This window comes from Ptychodera flava, chromosome 11 (assembly GCF_041260155.1).
Source record: "Ptychodera flava strain L36383 chromosome 11, AS_Pfla_20210202, whole genome shotgun sequence".
In the NCBI taxonomy this organism is placed as follows: domain Eukaryota; kingdom Metazoa; phylum Hemichordata; class Enteropneusta; family Ptychoderidae; genus Ptychodera; species Ptychodera flava.
Genome location: NC_091938.1, coordinates 10,685,584 through 10,712,689, shown reverse-complemented (window position 1 = coordinate 10,712,689; position 27,106 = coordinate 10,685,584). Strand labels below are relative to the sequence as shown.

Below are 27,106 nucleotides of genomic sequence, written 5' to 3'. Positions count from 1 at the left end.
GCAGATCGTTAGAATTGATGCCAAGATTCGGTTTACGTAAATCTTGCCCAGCCAATCATCTGTCACTAACCACGGTCGCTGGAATGTCACGTCAAACTGTGCTGTAGTAAAGCAAATGTCATTGCCAGTTCTAAACTGACCCGTTTCTACAATATGTCAGGAAAAATATTTCTATGACATCCAATTTCCTATAAATTTTATTAACATCCAAGGTTTTTGCGAACTATAGTTTATGTAAATTAAGTTTTCAATGTGTAACATGGCCGAAATTTTGAAACAATACATGAGATCAAAAAACTATGAGTGTTTAACATGCCGAGGATGCCACATGGCTCAGACAAATGCCTGCCCTGGATATGCTTTAGACGACCCATTGACATATTGCAAAAGAAGTTTTGGCACGAGAACAGAACGAATCGACAGCTGTCCTGTAACTTGTAAGCCCGGTGATGTCTTTATTAGCCGTTGTTTTATGATGAAACGTGATTTGTGTTAAGTACAATCAGCGATTGACACATTACAGAGTGATTTTGTCAAATTTGCGAACGGATTATCCGACAAAGTCCTTTAAAACCGCTTTCATGACGAAATACCATGGTTAGTGGTGAAACAAAAATAAGTTTTACAATTGCTTGAATGTAAATATCTTTAATGTAAGAAATCGTATAGGGATAACGAGAAAGGGAAAAGAAGGCCTAGGGGTAAGGGTTTTGTGGTTGGAACGAAGCAGACAACTCCAATATTCTTAAACAGAAAGCAACTTTGGGAAGTCTTTAGTGGCAAAGAATTTAAATTAGACGGAATTATACTCCAAAATTGGCACAACGCGCGTTCCTTGTGATCAAATCTGCTGTTTGTTCCCTGTAAAAGACAAAACAATCCACGCCACATACTCCGTACAACAGGAATTTTCGAAGTTTGAATTCGCATGGGAATTTGGTCAAGTAGGAGGTTGCTTGGCTTAAACGTCTGCATTTTGTGCAAAAGACATTCATTCTGTTTTCGAGTGTCGGTGAACTTAAAAACATTCTCTAGGAAATTGTTGACACAATTGATCTATGAACTTAATATCTGACTGTAATCAAAGCATATTAGGTCGAAAGCATGATTATCTTCTAATGTTGACACAGAGTTTACAGTTGACGGAGTCATTTTCGGACTATGTGCCATGTTTTTAAGGATTTTTTTCCTTTAAAATCGAAGACAAACTAAATTTACACTTTTTGTGGCTACTTTTGATATTTTTTTAACAATGCTTTGGCACTGTCCATTAAGTCAAGTTTCTACTCCAAAAAATAATGTCGAAAATACGGAAATTCCAACATGCAACTTATCTACATGACCTGTGTCAGTAAATGAGTGTAATGTTCGATGTACTCGACCAGAATTCATTCGTCACGAATAACATTGCATATTATACTAAATGCATTGTGTCCGTCAGCGAAACTAACATTAAAAAACTTTAGAGAGAAGAAGAAGAAGAAATGTGCTTGTTTTAATGTAACACAGATAATGAACATATATAAATCTAATCTAAGGTTATAGCTGAATTAATGTTCAGCTGAAATGAAATAATAGACATTCTCTCTGGTCTCATTCAATTATAGGTACTCCGATTAAAAAAACAACTTTAAAAGATTACTTGACTTATCTTGTAGTTTAATGACTTAATGATTTCCATTACGGAATCGAAAATCAACGATGCATCATTAGACAAATAATTTGCGTCGCCGACCCCGAACTGCCATATTTTGAACCTGTAAACACCAAAATATGTTCTCCGCATTTGAGCGAAGTGTTGCGGAACAAGATAACTTTGTCAAGGTTTGTAATTTGCCTCCGGCCGTGCAACCCCGAGAGTGAAACAATTTACCAGCCCAGTTTAAAGGGCTATCATGATGTCGTAATGAATTTTCATACTTTTATGACTTCATTTCAAGGTCACACGTGGCAACAAATTAAATTGTACAATAATAGTACGATGTTTAAAGCTCGTAAAACGATAATATTTGTTTCTGCTATTCAGAATAGCGGAAATGGTTCATCCAAATTGCTTTTTGAACATCATTCGACAATCACAAACATTCCGTCACGAACGTATCGCGCTCAAAACAAGTTTCCTGAATGACACTTCCGAAATGATAATTGCAGAGTCACTCGAAGGACAAAGCCAAGATGAGTCACTGTGTAATTATTGTAATGACGATTTCATTGCTTTATTTTTCTTCTGGGGGACAATATCACTTAAGTGATTATACAGTTGAAGACAACTATCTGATGCAGGTCGAGCTATTTGCATCTGCTGAGTGTGTTAGGGGTGATATAGATCTCGCTCGAAAGAGATTGAACAAGCCAGACCGGACTCCGTTGTACTTCAGCGCTTTCGGTCTCATATGCAGGCTCGATACGGCACAGTAGAGCTAGCGCAACACCTCCTGACAACCGTTGAACGACAACGACAATATTGGCGAACGGTACGCTCTGAAGTACGCTATACAACAACGACGGCATGATCTAACGTGATCCACTCCGGAACTCGTTCAAACAGACACCACCCCCAATGAAAGTCAATATATGTCGCACCAGTCGGAAGCCTATGTCTGATATAATAAATGAGGCTTTGGTTAATGCACACGAACACAAAAAACAGTTCCAGGGCGATTAAGATGGATTAATATGCGTTGTCATGGTAACAAACGCATGGAATAAAACATTTTACACGTAACACCAGAACAGGTCATTTTCGCCCTCACCGATTCAAAACGAGGTTTGTGCCCGAGCAGAACACTTATTCAGGAATCTTTGACCTTTGAAAAACTGGAAAGCGTAATCCCTCGTAATGTATACTGAAGTGCCCGGTATCGGCTACTTACCATCTATTTTTATTTTGACTGTGGATTGAAAGCGAGACTGAGATAAGATTTGAGAGCTTTATATACAGTGGAGGGGACTGTGACATAAGCTTGCTAAACTAACAAACGACAAATTTCTTAGCAGTAACGGAGTTGTAATTGGAATCCCGCCTCCCTTCCTGGTTAAGGGAGCTTCTTCAAAATAAAAAAAATGACTTTGTTCGAATTCACTATCGATACAATCATCAGAATTCTGCTTGTAATTGCCTATTTAAATAAAATTGCATCACAAGCCACGCGACCGGATAGCTTCTGGTTGTCCGCATGTCGTAAAGTAGTTGACTTTTCCCCAAAGCTAACCGACTGTGCTATACACTGCATGTAAAACTTGACATCTCGGTTAACTCTCGATCAACACGATAGATATCTTTTGCCTCCATCACAGTTCTAGAAGCGAGACTCCGTGCCTCCATGAACGGAACGAGTCTATAATTTTGCAACGCCAGGACGGAAGGCTCCCTTAGCGCATATGGATACACACTCATTTGCATAATGAACATGTTCGTCTACTTACGCGGGTCATTATCGATAATAGTTAAACAGATTACAGGCCTTTCGTCTTTTAATGTAAAGAGAGAGATTTCCCAACGTCCTGTGCGTTTCCACAAGAGCTTTTGATGATGGATTAACTCAAATGTGGTCAGTGTACACGCTCCAGGTCAAAGGTCACATACTTGACCCCTTGATCACTATCTGTTCAGTTATTTTTTCACTGTCAGTTGTATGGAAATATAAAATTTCAACAAAAATTTACATGAGACAGGTACTTAGGAATGATTTTCACGATTCCAGTTCAATACAAAACGAAAGTTGTTGAAGAAATGGGCGTAGGAGACATGCGTAATGAACAGAAAGTTCTGTCAGACAGACTGAAATATTGATCCTTTGGGAAAGCAAAAGAGGCGGAGAGCTGTGTTTTCTTTACAAATCATACTCAGTGATTTTATGAGAGTGAATGCTGGATAAATATTGGATAAATATTCACCACATTGGACAAACAAATGAATAAATATTGTTTTCATTGAATTTGATTCACATCATTGAACAAGAGAGGACGGGGTTGCCGATAAGCTGTTTGATTCAATTTTTTAACGGGATAAGCTGCTGCAACATGTGATATATTTTAGCGTTTTGTTCTACGTTTGTGGTATCACGATCTACTGCCTCGGCCCAGTCAGCACCATAGTTTGAATGTAAATGCAGTGCAGTGAATATTATGATACAGCCTTTTGCTATGTAACGTCCAATACCTTTCAATACTGTTGATGACAAATGGATGTTGCTACGGACATCAAGCCTACTATACTGACGTAATGCAATGTGTTTCCACGTCTAATACTTTGTATTTCGCAAACTTTGGGAGAAGAATATGGAAACGAATTTTATGAAAAAAAGTAATGAAAGCATATTTAAGTTACAGGCAATATCCCTTCAATTGGCTCTGATATGGATCACTGATTCTAAAGTACCACGAGCCAACCCCATCTATCTTCTGAGATTGTTCCACACTTCGTGTGTTCATTTGTACGGTACACTCTTCTTTATTCACCGCCCACTCTTGGTGTCCTGCACGCCAAGATCTCCTCTACCCTTTGAATATTGACATTTAACACCAGCGTGAGATTATTTTATTTTTCATTTCCTTTTCCACAGAATAATGCGGTGGAATGTTTCAAGGAGAAGTGTAAGTCCATCGACGACTGTGCCCTGGTCATCACCAGTTTTGGTTTCGACTGTTGCCAAAGATGTAAAGGTGAGAAGAGACACGGATGGAATTATTTACATTTTGGTTATGTATAAATTTTCTGCCGATGGAAAAGATACGTTTTGAGCACCGGGAGCAATAATATCCCCAGCCTCATCCCGCCCGAAAATGTCTACCGTTTCTGTCAATTTTTTTTATCTACGAGACAAACATAATTTATGTATCGCCGATTTCGCTTTTTACATTCCTCTTGGTTTAAGATAGCTGAGAACGTGTTTGACAAAAACACACAAAAGAACGTATGATTATATAATTATTGCATTAGCTATCATTTAAAGCGTCCCACAAGTCTCTACCAAGGGCTAGTTTTGGTCTTGGTCCCCAAATGGCCACTGGGGCTGTTTTGAGAAGAGCGATCCCAAATATTTCCCGAAAGATCACAAAATATCACCAGCTACCTAACGATTTCCACAGACCATCTGTGTCCTCTACCCAGATAAGAGGGATTTCGAAACAGACCTCAGACTTCACAAGTTTCTCAAACCTAATCCAGTGATGGCTGTCTTTACTTATGTGCAGATTAGAAGCAAGGAAATAAAGCAAACCAGACACGTGGCCATATTCCGTTGGTCAGTATGGGATTTAATGAAAACCAAACATGATATTATATCAACGATAAGCCCCCCTTTATCGCTGGCACGTTTCTAAGCTAACTGGTTTCTGCACGCAGCGATAACCCGATGGTCCCACACCGACGCCCCGGGCCATAAAATCGAGACACAGTCTATTTATCTCTACCGCTACCACCAGTGGCATTTTTCTGTAAATACGTTATACTAAGCGATTTTTGTTCTACCTCATAAGTTTGACATGATGCAACACGCTATCATAACAACTGCGGGCCACATACTCTTCTCTACGTATAGTATCTGTTCCTTGCTATCTCACTGCTGTTGAGTGACGATGTTGTACGCAATACTATAAATCTACTCTGGGATGGGTGTTTGGTGTATACTTTATTTGTTTTGTTATTCTGCCAGAAGCGGCAGGTACATCTTCTAATTGTCAAACCATGATGTTGATAATACTATTCAACCTTCCATATCCACAGCGGGGCGGAACTCAAACGTGAAAGAAAGAAAAACGTATAGATCTTCGAAGTACCGAATATACAAATCAGTTGCCAATGTAACTTCAGTCTTTCTCAACGTTGAATGCCGTAGCAACCAGGACCAAAAAGGAAATTAAGAAAAAGACAACAGAATATGCAAAGACATCAAGCCACACTAACAAAGAAAGTGGTCGCAACGTTTTCAGAATATTAAATGAAGTCGCGTTGGCGTAAAAAGATGCGTAGTTTCCGTTTCTAATTAGTCCGCGAGCGCACAATGCAGCTTCATTGAAACACTTTCCTTGATTCAAACAGGGGGAGATTACGCTGGCGACGACTTTCTCGGTTATTAGGAAGGCCCTCTGTTATTACAAAACCTCGGCGGCTTCTTCGTGACTCCTGAATCGCACACGCAAAGAAATGAATCATCATCATCGCTGAAACTGATACAGACAGCAAACACTAAAAAATCGGAGCCAGGCTATTCAGACTTATCGGCAACGTACTTTGGTATGAAAATATGTAATAAAGGTATTGACAACGACTTCGCATACCAGTAAATCAACATTTTCTGCCATATTATATGTGGACTGAGAGGTAAAGATATGATATTCTTCTATCCACTATTTGTCTCTCTGTTCCCAATGGTGTCTGAATCACTTCGTACGCTGGCGTCATGGACAACGAGATGTAAACAGTATTAATAGAAAATTTATTAATGTCCTGGGCGACTAGTAGTCAACTCGGCTAACATTTAATTTCGAGATAATTAGCTCAACTCTTTCCTTACACTCTTAACTTGAATTCGACACGCGCCGGTAAACCCCATGGAACGCAGCGAACAACGATTCTGGAGGGAGAAACAGTCGACATCTGACCGTGTAATTTTTATTTCATTTTGAAATTCAATAAGAGCTGTTGTTATCTTTGTGAATCGATGAAATCACATGATTGTAATCACGTGATTGACTTACCCACAGAGTGATGGTGACTTTCGACCAGGCAAAAACAATTATGTCTGTCACGGCAGAAGCTTTCCTTAAGGAGGGGGACCTCACAAAAAGGAGAAATGACGCTGAAATCATTTAATTGACACTTTAAAATTATAGATTAGAACATGTATTTAATAGTAATAGCACTACACAAAATGAAGGTTTATGGAGATAGGAGAAAAAAAATCACAAAATTTAACAATGCGTAAAATTCTAATTGGCGCACAGAGTTGAAAAACTAAGTTCGACGTGAGCTCTCTACCTTACATAATTTTTCTTCACCACGTGAAAACGAAATGAGAAACAACAAGATTTCTCCTGTTTTTGTAAAAGAATAGTTTATCATAAAACGTTGACGGAATTTTCTCTTGTCAGGAAACTTGCTTTCCAGAGTGACCTTTTACTATCGACGAAAAGTGGTTACGTACTCTGGACCCGTTCAATACCAATCACCAAATTTCTAGTTCGCACGCAGTCTAACATTTGGCTAATACTGACATAGTTTGAAGTTAGACGGTATTCCGTTTAATGTGACCACGTCATTTTAGCATATGCGACGGTAAAAGTTATCCAACCATTATCTTTCTACAGGGTGCTCGTTCAACGGAGAAGTTCACGATAGCGGGAGCATTTGGAGGTCATCTGAGGACAACTGCGAGTTGTTTCGATGCCAGGTAGGGTCAAAGACAATCCATGAAGGTTGGCTCAATTTAAAAGGCGTTGTCTTGTGGAAAGTAGTTCGGTCGTGTTGTCAGCGCAACTGCTGGTATTCTGATACAATTTTCATATCAAACTTGCAGTTTTGCTAATTCGTAATTTACCCAAGGTTGCAGAAAATAGATAAAAGGTAAACATTGTGAGAAAGGAGAAATATAGTCACGATCAACTAAGACCAGAATTTCGTTTGGAGTACACTCCTACTGTCGATCGTCGCTCGTGACTTCTTTATCTAAACTATGGACGAATAACCTTGTCGCAGGCAAGTGCGAAGAATAGGTACAAATTCTACGCTTTTACCCAGAGCTTCGTAGGCTCGAGTGTTTGTACTGATGACACCTTGCTTGTACATATAGCACTCGGTGTCTCACCTCTACGAAGCGAAGGCATGTAACGGCACAAGCGGCAGCACACAATCTATAGGAGTGTACTTGAACCAGAAATTCTGATGTGTACTGGCTTTTGTCAAAATATTTTGCAATTAGGTGCGCTTCATGTGATCGGATCTGAACTGGACGCGAGGTCGTTTTCTAGGTGTCTGTCAGATTCTGAGATCATGGTCTACCCTTATTGGAGCAAAACAGGAACTATTTCACTCAAATCAAGCTTACCTAATCGTACGGGTGAAGTAATAGTAATCAGCTTAACCCGCCAATCTAGAGTGACCTTATTAGAGAGAAAGATCAGATAAAACGTTGCAATGAAAGTGCTCCTATTTCTAGGATACTTTCGATATATTGGGCAGAAGTCTGTCAGACTGCTAGTTAGCGTGTCATATCGATCGAAGTGCCTTGGTTCTCCACGATGTAATAGTAGCGCTACTATTTTGCTTGCCAAGTTCAAGGTTTGTGACGGAATATGAGGATCGTTACTTCATCTAAGAGTGTTGAGATCATTTTCAATCAACGGACAATGTGACAACCTTGAACTCTATAACCATAAACTCGAATCATTTGCTCTGATAAAGAATTGATGTCAACTTTGAATTAAATGCTCCTAGCATTATTAGAATTAGAAGAATATTTCAGCAACTTCACAGCAGGATGATCGCTGAGACATTCGTTTACCCTGGTTATCTTGTTGTTAATGTCCGTTGCATGCCTTGTTTTCAGGAGGGTGTCGTGACGTCATCAGTCACCCAATGTGCTGTCTCTTGCAAGAACCCGATTCTCCAAGAAGGCCAATGCTGTCCATCATGCGAAGGTAACTATGACGACGACAATTGAAAGTGTCGTAAAATTAAAGAAATATCATTTTTCCTTTTTTACCGTTTTTTTAAGTTTCAAATATTTTTAAAACGCCTTATCTTTTGGTTTCAGGTTGTTCGTATGGCGGACAAACTTACAAAGACGGCACAATGTTTAAATACCAGGATGACCCTTGCGTTGAGTGCGCATGTGAGGTTAGTTTTAAATTGTCGTTCAATTGATCCTGTGACAAAATAATAATTTTGTAAGGTGATTAGGAAATTTTATTTCAAAGTTGATGTTCATAATTCAGTATTTTTTTCGTACAAGACAGCACTTTACCCCTTTTCAGTCGCTTCTAAAGGGCATTTTTGTTATCAGCATTACAAACAAAGTACGTACTTTAGGCTAGTTTAAGCTTCACTGCATGTGGTAAGAAAAGACTTAAAATAATTATAAGATCAAAGCTTAATTACGTATTTGATTTTACAAATTTTTCTGTAGATGAGATGTTTTAAAACAACACGTTTGGATGACAGCATATTCTGTACATAAAATCGCTCGGATTGGTTCTGAAAAACGCCTTGTGACAACATCGGGATGTTGCCAATAAAGTGTACCTTTGAGGTCGTTGTAGATTGTAACACAAACATCGTCAGATAACGGAAAAATAAAAAAAAGATATCTGACCTATGGATGATGTCATATTTTGATATAATTTTTCCGTTTTGATTTCACCGACGTTTTCAAAGTTTGCACATAAAACTCTATTTACTTGAGCGTATCGTATATAATGTAGCACACAGTTCGCCGTCAAGCTGATGATTATTTTGTGATTGGCCTTCCTGTAAATATTCTGGACCGTTGTAAGATGTGCATCGCGCCACAGCTATTTCATAAAAGTGTGTAAACGACTGAACTCGCCCGGACACCGGTCTGTACGCCAAACCATTGTTTAGAGCGATAAATTTTAAGTGCAGGCGAATGGAGACAACCATTGCGCGATAGCGAAGGGATGTCTGGACAATGTATTTTCGCTTTATGAACTTTGCCACACGGAAGGCGAGACACCCTTTTTAAAAAAAGTCATGTTACTCTCGGGGTTCAAGATAAACGGATGAAATGAGAAGCAGAGAAACTTGCGCAAACGGCAGAAGCAGAAAATTACACAGAGATTGATGTGCTGTGTAGTTAATTCACCATCCGACCTGACCCTTAAATAGTGTCTAAGTTACATGTAGGCGGTGACGAATGGGCCACTGTTTGAGTGCACGTGTTAACCATCAAGAGAAATTCGTTAACACAGGTCGAAGGTTTCTCACGTGAACTGCTTGGACGAAATTGTTCTTTATTACAATTCGGAAGACTATTTGTCAGCCCGAGATTGGAGATTTTCGACATTGAACATGACCTCCCTAAAATTTCCGGTAACACGTCCTTTGCTACTGGTCCGAATGGACTGCCACGGGGGGCGCTCACACACTTCGTTATGGCCTTTCAGTCGGAAAGAAAATTACACTTACATATTATCTTATATTTATGACTTTTATTTACGTACAGAATAATGATATATCTGGAACAGACCGTGAGCTCAAGTAGTATAGATGTGTGATGTACTATATTCTGAGCGTTAAATATTATTTCCCAAACTACATTCTATGCACAGGCCTGCAGTTTGGTGACATGTAGATCAAAGAAAGCTATGTCACCTCACTAGTACTTGATGTTCTTTCTTGTCGTGGGCTGAAAATAAGTTTTGTCTTCCATTCTGTCATAAGCTCCTTGGCTGTCTAACCGTGGGGTTACCTCCATCGTCAAACCAACTGGCTCAAGTTCTCAAAACTACAAAAAAACTACTAAACATAACATTGAAATAATAGTGTGACCTTGTCTGTTTAAACAGCGTCTCAATGTCCTTAAATTCTGTTCCTGCAGGGTGGCAACATACGTTGTGAAAAACGCGCATGTCCGGTGCTTTCCTGCCCCTTGAAGCAACAAGAGAAAGCGCCCGGAGAATGTTGTCCGAAGTGTGCAGGTACGGTAAACTCTTCCGCCGGTAGAGGGCGCAGTAAGATAGATCGTGGTCATCTGCTGGCCCTTCTCTGGCAACACACTTTCCATCTCTCACTCTTCTCGATCTCTGCAGTCAATTTTCACCGGTGTACCCTTCACAGTTCAATTTCACAATTGAAAGCAGTTTTTTTTTAAGTCAACATTTTCCGGCCAAATTCTCATGTCAAACCGTTACATTTGCTACAAATGATCGGTCAAAAGTGCTTATTTTTGGTCAAACGTCGTGCCTTAGTAAAAAATCGTAGGTCAAAAATCTACATTATCGTGGTCACGAGTCTTCAGTTTATCTTGGTCAAAAGTTTATATCAGGCGAAAAAAGCCGGGATGACATGCTAAACCGCGGCACATATCCCGCGTAAGGGTTTGAGGTTACAGAGCGCCTCGCACGACTGAATTATTTCTGTCTATTATCTGTGCTACATTGCAAAAATAATTTTCTGCCTTTTCGCCTTGTTTGATCAGTACAACGGAACGTGTACGACCTAGCCAATCGCTGTTTATTTCGTAAGGAGGTATACTCCGACGGCGAGGCATTCGAAGAAGACAAGTGTACCACGTGCATTTGCCTGGTAGGTGCATTTGAAATATTTCAGTTGGTTATGTCACACATTTTGAATGTTATTAGCCTTTTGGCTCTACACTCTTTATTTAAACCACCATCACCACCGTCACCACCACCACCACAACCACTACCACCACAACAATAAAAACAACAACAAAAACAACAATGACCACAACCACAAAACAAAGCAACGCCGAAAAAATGCTTCCTTTAATCCGACCTACGCTATTTCAAGGCTTTTGATACTTAACTCATTTTTTAAGTGAACAGGTTCCTATGAAATGGTTAATTTTTATGAACATCTTGTGCCTTTCACCAGGATTTATTGTAGACTAGACCCAAAAAGTAAATTTAGCAAGCAAGTTACATACTATAGGGTTATTCACAAAATACGGCCCTATATGGACGAGGGCTCAGTGAGTGACGTATTGGACGAGCCGAAGGCGAGTCCAATACGTCACTCACTGAGCCCGTCCATACAGGGCCGTATTTTGTGTATAACCCTATTATAATACACCTCCCTCCATTAATCGTTCGTATAAACTAATTCTACGGTAAATTTTGAGGGATGCGGCACACGCGATATGAGTGGAACGCGCGCGATTGTTTAAATAAAATTGCTACAAACCCCTGAAAATTCGCGTCGCGCGTCTCCCGTATTCGGGACTCCGCGTACTATACAAAATACGGAAAGTTATTGGACGGTCAAACTTCCATAGGTTACGGCAGTAGGTGTATAATAATTATATATAATCCCCCCGTATTCCGAACGAGTGTGGCTGCGTCGCGGACGAGTGATTCCCCATGTAGCGGCCGTATCCCTCCGAGCCGTAGGCGAGGGGGGATACGGCCGCTACACGGGGAATCACGAGTCAGCGACGCAGACACACGAGTGAGGAATACGGGGGGATTATATATTTATCACATGCATAGACCCAGTTTTCCGTCAATAAACCTTCCAGGAATGATAATTACTGGGAAAAAACGAGAGGGAGTATTTTACAAGAATTCATACGCTTGTGTTATGCGGTCGTGGCTGGGTCACAGCTGACTTGACTGCGGTCAGCTCAACATGTCGGGGCTGCTCCTATGGATAATTAGCGTCTCTCGTAGGGCTTTTTCTGTGCGAACCAAGCGGAAATAGGAAAGACTATGGATTTTTAATGCAAGGTATTTATTTGGTACTTACTATAACATCAATTTTAGTGAAAATTCATTCATAAAATTATTGGACGTACAAGCGGGACGTCGCGACACTCAGCCGCGGCTGGCGAGAACGGGTTATTTTTGTCAATATTCGAACATTATTCAAATAATTCTGCTTTGCAAAGTTTGTATGAAATTTTCAAAATTAACAATTATCATGTTTTACGAAATTGTCAATTGTATGTTTAATATTTTACGAATAAAATGAGCGTGTTTAAATATAATCAAGAACAGTGTTCCGACAGTTCGGCTCTGACTCAATCGGTAAGACAACATACAAGCAACGAGTCTTTCTTAGCTCAGACGCGAGACGACAGAAGTTCAACAACATGTACAATACAGGAAACGTGATGCACAATATGCATGGACAAAACAATAGCTTGCACCTTTAATTGCACTGATAACATTGTGAACTCGTCGCTCTTGAAAAATATAATAGCTTTTCTTCTGATGAGTCTCAAGTCCGGAGTATCGTCATTGCTGTCAGAAATAATGTACGCTTTGCTTCATCGGCTCGCCCGTCGACTGGCTGACTGCCGCGGCAGCATTGATCGTGATGTTGAACTTGAAACCCGTCAATGTTGCTTCAGAAAACATTCTTACTGCTCTAGGGATGATTGGTACGTGTCTTGGGTTATCGGCTATGCTTATTATGTTGTTTGATGGACATCGAGAAGGGCAATTTTGACGAGGTGGACAACACAAAATGCCGGTAACATACCGTTAAAATGTCAGCGGTGTACAAATCAAACGTTTCAATCGAAATCAACGACGGAGAAACACAAATTCATAAAAATTCTAGTATCGACGGTATTTTGTATTCTACACATACATTTTAATACTCCATATTTCCTTATGTTTCATTATCCTCCCACTTTTGCATTTCAGGGATTTGAAAATAAGTTCTGAACAGCTGATTTTTTGTTTACGTTTTAAAAGTAGTCCGGGTCCGATATCCACCACATGTGGAATATGGATTCATCGTAGTCATATACCTATAGTGTGACGTCATACTATAGGGATAACTGGGTCTATGTATGTGATAATGCCAATTATTTGTTGCAAAATGTTTTTGTATACGCATAATGTATATTTTTGACTAATCGTACCTTGCCTTTTTACGACAAGATAATTCTGCATGCAGTGACCGAGTGCCGAAGAATAATGTACCAAAGAATACGTGCAAATGGTAAAGTGAAAACGGTGGTGACCGAAGCTATTTCCCCGTCGGCGGCATGCATGATCCCCATTCAGACAGTATGGACAAAGCCATCGGTCGACTCACAAATTAACGTTTGAATCACTTTTTATCATATTTCTCCAGGACTCGACAGTTATATGCCGCCGGGAGAACTGTCCGATCTTGGAGTGCGACGAAGCGGACATAGAGATGGAAGAAGGGGCGTGCTGTGCAACGTGTAAAATGCGAACATGTACGTTTGGAAATAGGACGTACTTGGTAAGTTACATTCACCGGTTATCACACATGCTCAGCTTTTGTCAAATTCTCACAATACCTATTTCTCTGCACCCTGACACACGTTGCCGGTCACTACATGCAAAGCAGTGTACTTTCACGCGAACTATATCTTTTTTCTAACCGAGATGCATGTACACAAATTGTCATTTCTGAATCATCGTTATGCATTTATATACAAAAATTCCCTTCTGTTAAGGTAATGAGCGCCTCGAAAAGGAAAGACTTTAAACTTTTTCTCAAACTTCCCTCAAAGAATCTTTCAACTGTCCTCTTTCAAAATCACGAACAAAAAATTGGTGATCACTGCACAAATTTTGTTACTAGAGAACAAAATTGTCCGCCATTCCCGTGTTGACTCCAAGGAGAAAATAAGATTTTCAATTTTCGAAAAACTAAGACGGTGAAAAGTTTTCTTACACAGAGCTTTAAAATGAACCCAAACAAATGGTAGATCAGAATATTGTGAAAGTTTGAGTCTGAATATCTGTCCCCGAGGCACATTCTACCTTAACACTTGAAGTCGACCCTCCGTTTTACCGAATGTATCCAGGAAAAGATGTGATTTTTGTGTACATACGGTAATATTGTTTTATTGGTGTATTAATTCCGCTCCGCGATGCTGAGCAAGAACCAAGAGCAATTGAGTTTTTGTGGTAACGCGTCCAGTTGTTGCTGTAAAGAAGCCATTGGTTTACGACGATTTATTACTCGTATCGTTGATCATATCAAAGCTGTTTCTGTCTGTATGTCACCCATGTTGGAAACCACCTCATGAAATTATAAACATTTATCGATGTAGACAATGACTGGGCGGCTCAACTTTGTTGCTTTATATTAGCTTTAGGAACAAAATACACAGTCGAAATGGCTAGAAACACACCTATGAATCAACACTTTACAAAAAATAGCAACGTTAGAAATCTTTTAAAGTATGCCAACCAAAGAAAAGGGCTTACACACATACGTTTTTATTACCGTAATTTATTTCTTATTTCTTTGAACAAACCGACATAGCATTAGCGTTTTAGTATATTGCCACATTTCAACATGGTGCTCTGTTTTGAGCTAAATCTTCATCGTCTCATTGTTTGATTTCAATGTTTGCATAGGTTTAAATGTTGAAAAAATGGGACTTGCACTGACTGAATACAAATAATTGACCGGATTGTAACCGCCACAAAATTGTACTGTTTACATTTTCTTGAACGGACGTGGCGGTACTTAGCTGCGTGGGAGGTGTTCACAACTGATCCCAGCTAGCATTGCAAAGAAAAGCAAAACATATTGCTACCAATAAGAGCATCTCTGACGAATCACGGCTCAGTCTAGGTCTTGCAAACTTCCCATTTTGTCCATATTTTCATTTCCGGACATTGAGCCTGTCCTAACTTCTTAGTCCAGAAGAAAAGACTCCATTGAGATGGAAGCCCTTGTATACCGTTTCTTTCCAAGTTGTGTTCCACTTCATTGACAATGCTAGTGTCTTCACCTTGTACTGAATAAAGTCTTTGGTCTCAGGATGACAATGAAAGTAGACATTATTGAAATCACACTGATGGACCTGCTGTCATTTTCAGAATAGAAATGGCGACTTATCATATAATTCTTAAATTGTCGCTGATGCAAAGTTATCGAAATTATCAATTTATTACGTTTACACAATTTGATATTTGGTTGAAATGTAGTCGAATGATGGCAGGTTTATATAAACGATATATTTCATTTTTCTTGTACACAGGAAGGTGACACATGGTCGGACCACGGCGATCCTTGCATTGTTTGTACGTGTTCACAAGAAACGGTGACGTGTCAAACTTTGCAGTGCGATAACATCGTTGACTGTCCACGGGTAAGTAATGCCACAACGCTACAAGACAATTTTTTTTGTCGTTGCAAATTAGAAGGAACAAAACAACGCAGATATAAGTACAACTTTTCACAAAATATAGAATTTGGTCGCAGGAGCGAAAACATTCCAATCACACTGTATATTCCACAGGCGGGATAAGGCATGGATGCTGGAAAATTGTTAGCATTCTCACAGCTTCGATAACACTTTACTGATTCTCCCGAAGATTTTCAGAAATCGCTAGAATATTTTCATCGAACATTTGGGCATGCATTTTATGGTTGTGGCAATCTGAACGGTGCTTTCATGATCAAAAGAGTTTGCATTTTGTAAAGAAAAAGTTCGCAGAAACATAATTGGAGATCTGACTTCATTCATCCTCCACAGGATCACACTCTGCAGACACCAGAGGGCGAGTGTTGTCCACGATGCATTGAAAGTAAGCGAACTTTAAATATTACAGTACTGTATGTTTCAATTCAGCAATAACATCACTTTCACAATTAAGTGTGTTATATTTAATGCGATGGTAAAATGTTTTAAATTAAACGAGTTGAAAGTATGAAAATTACTAAAAGAGGAATTACAATGTCCAAACATTGACAATCCAGTTTCAATTCCTCTGATAACAGTAAGCGATACATTTTCCACGTAAATGTTACTGCAAAAAGGAGGCTGTCGTGCAATTCTGATCATCAATAATTTTCACAAAGTTTGAAAGATTACCACGTTTTGTCTAAAGGAGCATGTAAAAATTTTAGCTGCATGGCTTAATATTAACTGGCATATACTAGTTGTACATTTGATATTTGGTATAAATATTTCCCTTGCTTCACTGATATGTCTATACAAGGAACTGTCTAAATTTAAAGCTTTCGCTTCTTTTTAATTTTTGCTCTTTCAACAAAATTGAAACTTAGGGTGTATTTTAAGTTGTTTATGTTATATCTATTACAAGCATTTCATGATCATTGTTTCATGATATTTCGCATTCAATTTTCCACCGTTTCGATTGGTCCAAAATTGACCACGGTTTCTGAGATGCTGAGATCTCTATGGCCGTGTTGCCAGCTGCGTCACTGTATGTTGTCGAGAATTAAAAGGGCGCCCCCTAAATATTCAATTTCTTTCGTTTTCAGTGGGTTCGTTTTCCACTCACTGACCCTTTTTCAATTCGAACGGTAGCGTTCATTTCTCACATTTAAACGATCAAATTAATTTTAAAATAACTTGAACTTGATATATTGTCATTAACATTTTTCATTTTTACGACAGTAAATACTGTTGTACTTTGATACGCATAAGATTTTAATTTGATCCTGTGTTTACTTACAGATATGGGAGTGTGTACCGTTTTCGGTGACCCGCATTACAAAACATTTGACGGTCGCCTGTATAATTTTCAAGGCACTTGTAAATATGTCCTGACTTCGGACTGCCGTCACAACACCTTCATTGTGCGCGTGCGCAATGATCCTCGAAACACCGCGTCATTTTCGTGGACCCAGTCCGTTCACTTGACTGTCGGAGGCGTCGATATCAAACTACAGCAGGACTTCAACGTTAAGTACAAACAAGAGAGGATAAAAATTCCTTACGAAGAAACAGGAGAGTTTTCTGCTGTCATGGAGAACAGTTTACTTAAGATAACCACAGCGTTGGGTAAGTATGTGCCAAGCTTTCCTGAGGGCGATACACCGGTGCGCATGAACTAACGACACGATTTGTTTATCATAGACGACACAGTAGCTTCCTCAATGGTGTATCGTAGAATAAGCCCATTTGACTTTATTTTTGAAAACTTAAATGTGTACAACACTTTTATCGTCTATTTGTATGGACTCATTTTGAATTCTTGGAGTATATGAAGTTTTAGGCGACATGTTTTTGTTAAAATCCGAGAATGTAGTGTTCCCCGTCGAAATAGTTCATTGGCGGCCTTATATCGGTAAATTGTAGGTAATTATTTCATCTGATCCAACAGTTTGCAAGGTGACCCCTAATTTTTATTCTCGATAACGAAGACAGAAAATGATTTAAAGTTTCCTTGGGCAAGAGTTTAAAAAAAATGCTATTTCGAGGTCTATAGGTAAGCAGAAAGCATGATGGAGACCGGTGAAGATAGTTGACATGACAAATTTTCAGCGAGTGATATCAAATGTACATGATTTGTTTAGAAAAATATGGCCTTGGTCTCAGGTTGAAAAGTTTAGATTCTTTCTTCATTTGTTCAAAATTCTAACCACACACACGTTTGTTGGACATTAACAGGTATAATTATTATATGGGATGGCGACAGTTACCTTGAAGTCCTCGTACCGCCCTCCTATAAAGACAAACTCTGCGGGCTTTGTGGCAACTACAATGGCAACATGTGGGATGACTACACTACTCGTGGTGGCGTCGTGAAGAACCACGCGCCGATGTTTGCCGAGACCTGGCGGATAGGCCGACGAAGCGTGTGTGGACGACCGGAAAGAAAGAGGATAAAATCCAAAGACAGGGCATGCGAGGAAGGGTCGAAAAACAGGAAATACGCCGAGAGAAAATGCAAGATTTTGAAATCGAAGGTGTTTGAAGAATGCAGAAAAGTTGTCCCATTGGACCACTATTATAGGTAAAGTAGGGCCGTACACAAGAAATATTCTGGGGTCCCTGGTTGACATATATCCCTCGATGTCATACCAACTCAGTTAAAGCTGGAAAACAGTGATCAGAGTAGCACTGTTGAGTCCCGTATAGCTTTGTTTGAATAAATCAAAATGTAAGAGAATCGGCTAAAATCAATAGAGCTTTGTGTGTTGCAAAGGAGAGAAACCGCACTTTGATGTGAGAGTTGAAATATGGTGTAATTATAATTATGATGGCGACTTTTGACGTACCATACTTTCAGAGTTTTTGTCCTAGAGATAACTTTCAAGCATACCTCATCTCTTGAAGTAATACCTCAGTCTGTCCACATTTGAAGTATTCATAGTTTTGACGACTCTGATGTGTCATTTTCCGCAGCTCCTGTGTCAATGACGTATGCGAGTGCCCATCGGACGGCGACTGTCAATGTGAAGCAGCAATAGCCTATCACAGGGAGTGTATCAGGGAGGGTGCGGAAGTGAAATGGAAGAAAAGACACGTCTGCAAAGGTATGTTGCGTTACTTACGTTGACGGAAGCATGGCCAATAGAAGCGTCCCGAGTAACTATCTTAGTGCCCGGTGAAACCTGTTATAAAGTCCAGCTTAAAAGGGAAAATAATAGAAATTATAGCCTTAGGACCATCGAAAAAAAAATTCGTACCATAGACTCAAGGAATGACTCTTGCCACACGGTCTATGCTTTTATCCAAAATATAGAATATCATGAAAAGCTCAGCCAACACGAGCAACGCTTTCATATAACAGACAAATATGTTTACCGTGTCCGTAAATAACATGTCTCAGTATTCATATCAAGGTAATGATAGGCAAGGATTGATGGCGTTATTCTTCCTATTAGTCCAGTCAATCTATGGGTTTTGGCACCTAACCCACAAATTGCAACAGAATTTTTTTCTTAAGAATGCTTTTTAATTAGGTACCCAGAACAACATATTAAAAGTTTACTCGAATCCACCTTGGGGAAATATGTCCAATTTGCATATATCAAATATGGCTGCCAGCCATCCGACAAAATACATATTTGGCCATATATCATATGTTTAACAAGCTATTTCAGTGATTTCAAAGTCTGAGACAAGTAATTTGGCTCAGGTAATCATTTTGGAGGTATAATGTTTCATATAGGCACTTCATTAATTTGCATAATTCCAAAATGGCCGCCAACATCCCTTCAAAAGACATTTTCGGTCATATACCACGTATTAAACAAGCTATTTCAGTGATTTTAAAGTGAAAAGTATGTTTTTCAGGCATGGAAAAACGATTTTCGAGATGCAATGATTTGCATAGGTAATTGTTTAATTTGCATAATCCAATATGGTGGCCAACACACCTACAAAAGACATTTTCTGTCATATACCACATATTAAATTAACCCTTTGTTCGCCAAAGTCTACATTGTCAACTTTATAAAATGTACCAGAGTCAATTTTTCTGCTTTTTGTTAAAATTCTGATAAAAAAATGTATGTAGCTGCTGAAAATTATATCCGTTTGGTCCAAAATTATGAAAAAAACGTACAGAAATGTTCACAGAAATTGGTAAAATTGTGCATTAAAATTTTGGTTTAAAAAATTACAGCAGTCAAAGGGATAAACAAGCTATTTCTGTGATTTCAAAGTTAAAAGTATATTTCTTTGGCATGGACAAATGATTTTTGAGGTGCACTGATTTGCGTTGGCACTACGTTAATCTGCATAAATCCAATAGGGCGGCCAATGTACCTACAAAAGACATTTTCTGTCATATATCATGTATTGAACAATCTATTTCAGCCATTTTGAAGTTTAAATATATTTCTTGAGCATGAAGAAACACCTTTTGCGGTTCAATGTATTTAAAAGACACTTTGATAATTTTCAGAAAATAAATATGGCAGCCAAACTAATGCCCAAATAGTTTCTAATATAAATAAGGTTCTGGTAGAGTTTTTTAGCAATAGGATTACCAATAAGAAACTGTTAAGAGGGCACTGCACCTAATGCAAAAATTTTTGCTCAAAATAATTTTTTGCAAATATTCGTCCAATTTTGATCAATTGATTAATTTGTTAACCCAAGATTAAAAATTGGTTAGGTTCACCTTTTAGCTTGGCAAGCAGTCGTAAGTTGCATGATAAAGAAGGGTTAATGTATGCAAATGTATGCAAATCACCCGATTTTCTGCTTCCCTTTTATCCAAATTTCAAGATTTCCAAAGAATATAACTCTAGTCTGGCTGGGTCAAATTTTCTGAAATTTTCACATTATGTTTTTAAATGCTATATAACAAAACAACTATTTTGTTTTGCAATAAAATTCTTACATTTTGAATAGAGGCATTTTTATTTTGCTAACCATGATTTAAAGCACTTTTTTGAGTGTCAGTCGTTCAGCCCATGCCATTTTAGAATGAGGATATACTCTTGTTTCAAGTGAAATATTACATTTTACAAAATAGTTTCTACGGGTTTCCTTGTCATCTTAGATGAGAAATATTCCTTTGAAAAAAATGTATTGGCAACGTGCAGCTCCACCTTAAGTCTTTGAACATTTATTTTTAAAAATATGGAATATATACTATAAATTTACTTACAATAACATCCATTTACGAATAAAAGTTTATTTTAATAGGTGACTGTGAACCCTGAATTCGTGAAAATACTCCATAAATATATTGTATTTTGAAAAGAATGTTAAAGCAAATTTGGTAGACTTACATATATGACTTCCGAACGGATTAAAATACGTATATGTTGATATGCGTTTACTATTGAGATGTAAGAAAGTCATGTAATTTTAATTATTTTGTGATTTTTCTAAATATGACAACCGTTAATGATTGTTAGTCATCTAATAATAATCTCTTTCTGAATATAACATTGGATTCATCTGTGTACGGCACTATTTGTGATTTGTATTGGTGTTTTATACTCTACCGTGTTAAAACATGTAATCTTTAATGTTTACTGTTTTAAAAAAGTCGTGTACAAAATCTTTAGTTTATAATTTAGACTGAACCCCCTCCTTATGGACGAGTGCATCTTTGGTACATCCCCCTAGACGATAGGCAAGAAGTCATCACATATAACAGCAAAAATACAATAAACACAACAAAGATAATAAAAACGCAGAAAAAATAAAATAATGTGACCAAAAATAACACATGCCACAATACAGACAGATTAAAACTTAGCGCTGATGCAAACAAAGTCAGACTCTTAAAAACTTGATCAACACACAAACTCACAAAAATTGAAAATTACATGCTTAGCAAATGCTTAAAATTAATTCAGACAACTCATTAGCCCAACAGAATCCAACTGTTACACGATACAAACATGTACATCTGGAAAAATGACACTTGGAAAAATGACTTAAGCTGTGCCTTGTTTGGATTCTGTGTTTGGATTAATTGTAAGCCTTTGCTAAAGCAAACAGTTTTCAGATTTTTTTGAGTTTTTTGTGTCCATAAAGTTTTTATGAATCTGACATTGTTTGCAATAGTGCTAAGTTTCAATTTCTGTGTATTATGGCATATTTTACTTTGGTCATACCATTTTTTACTGTTTTTTAGCTTTGTTGTGTTTATTGTATTTTTGCTGTTGTGTGTGATGACTTCTTGCCTATCATCTGAGGGATCTTATAAAGATGCACCCATCCATAAGAAGGGGGTTCAGTCTAAATTAAAAACTAAAGATTTTGAACACGTCTTTTTTAACAGTAAACATTACAGATTACATGTTTTGACACTGTACAGTGTTAAACACCCTTACAAATTACGAAAATGCCGTACACAGATGAATCCAATGTTATATTTAGAAAGAGAATATATTATTCAGAAGACTAACAATCATTAACAGTCGCCATATACAGAAAAATCAAAATTTTAAAAAGAATGTCCAAGGACTTAACAGTTTCTTCTTGATAGTTTCCTAGTGTTAAAAACTATACCAAACCCTTATTTATATTAGAAGCTATTAAGCCATGGGGCATTAATATGGCAGCCATATCTAATTTATGCAAATTATCAAAGGGCCTTTGTAAAAATTGAGCCACTAAAAGTGTTTCTTCATACCCAAGAAAAATATTAAAACTTTAAAATCACTGAAATAGCTTGTTTAATGCGTGGTATATGACCGACAATGTCCTTTGTAGGAATGTTGGCCACCATATTGGATTTATGCAAATTAACAAATTACCTATGCAAATCATTGCATCTCGAAAATCGTTTGTCCATGCCTAAAAATATACTTTTAACTTTAAAATCACTGAAATGGCTTGTTTAATACGTGGTATATGACCGAAAATGTCTTTTGTAGGAATGTTGGCCGCCATATTGGAATTATGCAAATTAATGAAGTGCCTATATGAAACATTATACCTTCAAAATGATTCCCTGAGCCAAATTACTAGTGTCAGACTTTGAAATCACTGAAATAGCTTGTTTAACATGTGATATATAGCCAATTATGTTATTTTGTCGGATGGTTGGCCGCCATATTTGATTTATGCAAATTAGACATATTTCCCCAAGGTGGATTCGAGTAAACTTTTAATATGTTGTTTTGGGTACCTCTCTGAAATGCATTCTGAAGAAAAAATTCTGTTGCAATTTGTGGTGGGTCTAACCCTATTTTGACTGGACTATTCTTCCTATCGGTCACCTTCGTGGTGACCGTTGGCGAGTCGGACTAACATTGGCAAAATTTAGAAGTGCAATGCAATTAGACCAAAAATATCAGATAAAAATCATATAATTCTCTCTCTGCCTACTTTTCAGTTGACATATGCCCACAAGGTGGAGTGTATGAAATGTGTGCACCAGCTTGCAAGCGTACATGCGCAAACAAGGATACGAAGAAGAAGTGCAAGAAATTGTGCAAACCCGGATGTACATGCCCCGGGGAACTTGTTCTTCACGGAAACAAGTGCATCGAGCCAGATGAATGCCCAAAGTGAGACTTTGTGGTCTGTCCTGGAATTAAATATTTATTTGCGTGGATTTTGCACGGATTATTGTTCTGTGACGTGGTTTGGTAATATAACATATGGAACGCCGGTACGTACAAGGGAGTGGCTCACCTGTGCTTGTTTATTAATACGCACGCTAATCAGCATAGCTGGACTTCAACAAGACATTCATGCTGATTAGGTGACCACTGTGACCTTTGACCGAATCCTACCCATTCCGGCATAAAAAATTAAGATAAACAAGCATACATCTTCATTCCAATGGTCAGTCTTGTGCTCCGTGGCAATTCGCCTCCGTGAAACCGTCGATGTCGTCAACTGTCGTGTCCTGTTCGAAGAGAAGTGAGACATTCCTAAGTTGCTGTCAAACGCATCAAGGTTTATTTTTCTAATACGGCAACCTCCGTGAGGTTAAGTTACTTTCCCTCTGGACAACTCAATCTCCCCATCGGATGAAATAAAACTTTTCTGGTGCTTTTTCGTTCATCATTTAATTTCAGTACTTGGGATCATACGGGTCGTACCTAACTAACTACTATCAGTTCACTGAAATCTCTGATGAACTCGCCGGTGTTAGATTTTTAGAAGGGGGAAGAGTCACGCATTTAGGAACCGAGGGCTTGTTTGTTAGTTTTGTTCATTTACATTTACCTCAGTTAAAAAGCTTGTTTTTATATTTATCGATTAAAAGTATAGAGTATAGTTATTGCGCCCTCAAGCTTGTAGTAAACATAACACTTTCTTTTTAGAGGAGGGCGCTATTGTATTTTAATTGAATTTTAACTCTTCTGGATTCTGAAATCGTCACTTCGCAACATCCCAGTGGCCCCAAGGGTATAAATTATTTTTTTAAACGTTTATTTTTGGTACCTAGTACTTTCTAAAATCAAATTTTAATTCTTTGTCAGTGTTTTTAGAGAATTAGTTTTTACTGATTAGCTTTTATAAACTTCAGATTTGAGTGACGGAGAAACCGGCTGCGAGAAAATTATAAAGCTTCGATTGCGAAACATTTTTATTTATTGATAGTTTTTTTAAAAAATCGGCCGATATTTGTTAGCTCGAATATATTTCCGGCCATTTGTTTTTCTATTCATGACAAATTTTCAACCTTTGGAGATTTTTACCCAATTTTCTCACTGTCGACTAATCTTTATCGTGACATTTACTTTCCCCACGTTTAAATGTACAGGACAACTGGTTTGTTTCAAAAATGTATGGCCCAGTTTGACCCAAGTCCGTTTCATCAATAATATAAATAAAAAGCAGACGTGTGTTTTAGCTTCCAGTTCATTTTTGTACCGTTCTGTGATCATGTATTTACTCTAATAGGCGTGTAAATAAAAGAATGAAAATTATTCATCGATGTGTCGGTGATGGCGCTATCTTGTTGTGTGTAAAGACATTCTTCCTGGTGACCAGGTGAATACAGTTTTATATTTTTGGCCATTTCTTTTTCTCGTTGATTGACCGAGTGTGTTTGTGACTTACCTGTTTTGGCTTAACATAAGCTTGATCAGGTGTGTTTTGAGCGAACTCCTTCATCATATGTAATCACCGTAGCTGTGATCAGGTGTGAAGTGTTTTACGTAACATGTTGTGAACGTATGCGTGTGATTAGTATTTATTTATTATGTATTAATAATTTATATTTCACGGTATAAGAGTTGAACGTTGCCAGCTTGTCAATCTTCAGTATCCCCTCGACCAATTCAGAAGAGTATATACGAATGTGTGTCTCTTCTGCCTAGATTATGAAGGATTTGTCCATAATGGAACCCGTTTATAAATAACTACATACATGATTGTCACGGACTTAGACTCTCAAAGAATTCATGTTTCGAATCGCGAATAATTCAACTGTGAAACGTCCCTGCAAGGATTGCAAAGATTGTTTTAGTCCTCATAAATTATATATATATATATATATATATATATATATATATATATATATATATATATATATATATATATATATATATATATATATATATATATATCTGTCGAGCTGTCTAAAGATTGCAGGACGCATGAAACTTAAAGAACATTCTCATCGGATATTCAGAAGAAGTTTGCATAAATTTTAGTTACCTTTACTCTTTCTTCAAGAAAGGGGGAGGCAATTTTGTACTATGCTGCCAATAGCTTTTCACCATCGTCAGTTTGTTTGCTATTTTTTTATCTGTTGGGTAAAAATAAGATTTTATGTGTGGATGATTTGGGTCATAGTGTCCTCTGTTTCACTTCATCTCCGTTTTGCCAGGCTGTCTGGGGGTTAATGACATCGCCGTCATCCCGCCTCAATGGAGGCAGTCGAGCTGGATTCTAATACAAGGACGGAGATAATCTGTTCGTTTGCCCTTTCGTGCCGTGACGTTTGGCACATGAAAGATGTTGTGGGCGCGGGGGACCTGAGTCAAGCCATCGACGAGTTCAACAAATTATCGGCGCCGGAGATGTAACCGTTGAACTCGGTACTCGGGAGAACCACCAACATACGTATGGAAGTCATTACGAGGGACGGTCTCTATTCGCAATGCAGTACTTACATTGCAGCGATTAACGAAAACGGGTAATATAGCAGAACATCTGTGGTTCAGAATTAGACGAAAGTACGGTATCATCCCCGCTCTGGGTATTAAACTGCAGTTGTTCGGGGCCCTTATCAGGCAAGACTATAAATAATGACATTTTCTGCACGTTTAAAACTGTACATACTAAGAGGACAACCATCTGCTGGAAAGTTATAAACCTACTTTGCAGTCTACGGAGGTATCACTATCCATGTCGTATTATTCGTATATACCAGTGTTTACAACTTTAAATCGCAGGAACTGTTTCCTATCATTTGGAAGTCCAAGGGATCGCTTGGCGTATTTGGGCTCCCGGACTGAATCTCCTCATTTAGAGACATACTGCTTTCATAGTGCATGTAGGGGTCCCATTTGTCGTATAAATACAAAGGATGGAATTTTCTATTTTAAAATTTCCCTGTCACAGGGATTCGCTTTGAGCGACCGATGACGCAGTCATCGCCGAGTTTGTCATGTTAATTCCGCACGCTTTGTTTCATGAGGGAAAGCGAAAGAAACATTACTCCCCGTCGTTCAGCAATTTATTCTGTTGGACGTCCAAATGATAGGAACACGTGGCTTTTGAAGGGCACAGTCACAGTTGGAGGTGAGTGTACGGAAAGCATAGCTTGGGTCAGCACGTATATATATATATATATATATATATATATATATATATATATATATATATATATATATATATATATATATATATATATATATATATATATATATATATATATGAACACCTCATTATGAATATATAGTGATCGAATGTATTGAAATAATGTTGTGAAGATGTCAGAAATAATCATGCCAGTTTAAGCCTAGAATCATCCTTCGATTGTGTTTTGAGAACGGGGTGCCATCATGACCCGCTCTGAAAGCTGACAATCACAAAATTACTAACAAAATGGTATGAATTCAGTAATCAGTAATTAAGTAATCGTTTGTAGTGTCAACATCACTAGATACAGTTCAAACATATAAATTGATCTTATACTATAAGTTTATCTGGCCTTATATACAAGCTTGAACCCCGAAAAAGTTACCAGATCATTTCGTTGTCAGCATTTGACAGATTTAGCCTTGAACCCACGCTACACACAAGCCGCAAAACGACAATACAAGGAG

At 38.1% G+C, this 27,106-nt stretch overlaps 1 protein-coding gene across 1 annotated transcript in view; it reads left to right on the top strand.

Moving 5' to 3' along the window:
- The window catches only part of LOC139143497 (BMP-binding endothelial regulator protein-like), a 37,259-nt gene extending 12,502 nt beyond the window's left edge, over positions 1-24,757 (top strand). Inside the window, exons 3-15 of the mRNA XM_070713883.1 lie at positions 4,566-4,665; positions 7,312-7,394; positions 8,550-8,640; positions 8,757-8,839; positions 10,560-10,659; positions 11,160-11,266; positions 13,790-13,924; positions 15,684-15,794; positions 16,182-16,233; positions 17,130-17,456; positions 18,066-18,411; positions 18,804-18,934; positions 23,209-24,757. Of these exons, the coding sequence (XP_070569984.1) occupies positions 4,566-4,665; positions 7,312-7,394; positions 8,550-8,640; positions 8,757-8,839; positions 10,560-10,659; positions 11,160-11,266; positions 13,790-13,924; positions 15,684-15,794; positions 16,182-16,233; positions 17,130-17,456; positions 18,066-18,411; positions 18,804-18,934; positions 23,209-23,387 (1,845 nt within the window). The 3' untranslated portion in view covers positions 23,388-24,757. The remainder of the gene's footprint in view (positions 1-4,565; positions 4,666-7,311; positions 7,395-8,549; positions 8,641-8,756; positions 8,840-10,559; positions 10,660-11,159; positions 11,267-13,789; positions 13,925-15,683; positions 15,795-16,181; positions 16,234-17,129; positions 17,457-18,065; positions 18,412-18,803; positions 18,935-23,208) is intronic.
- Positions 24,758-27,106: the final 2,349 nt, after the last annotated feature.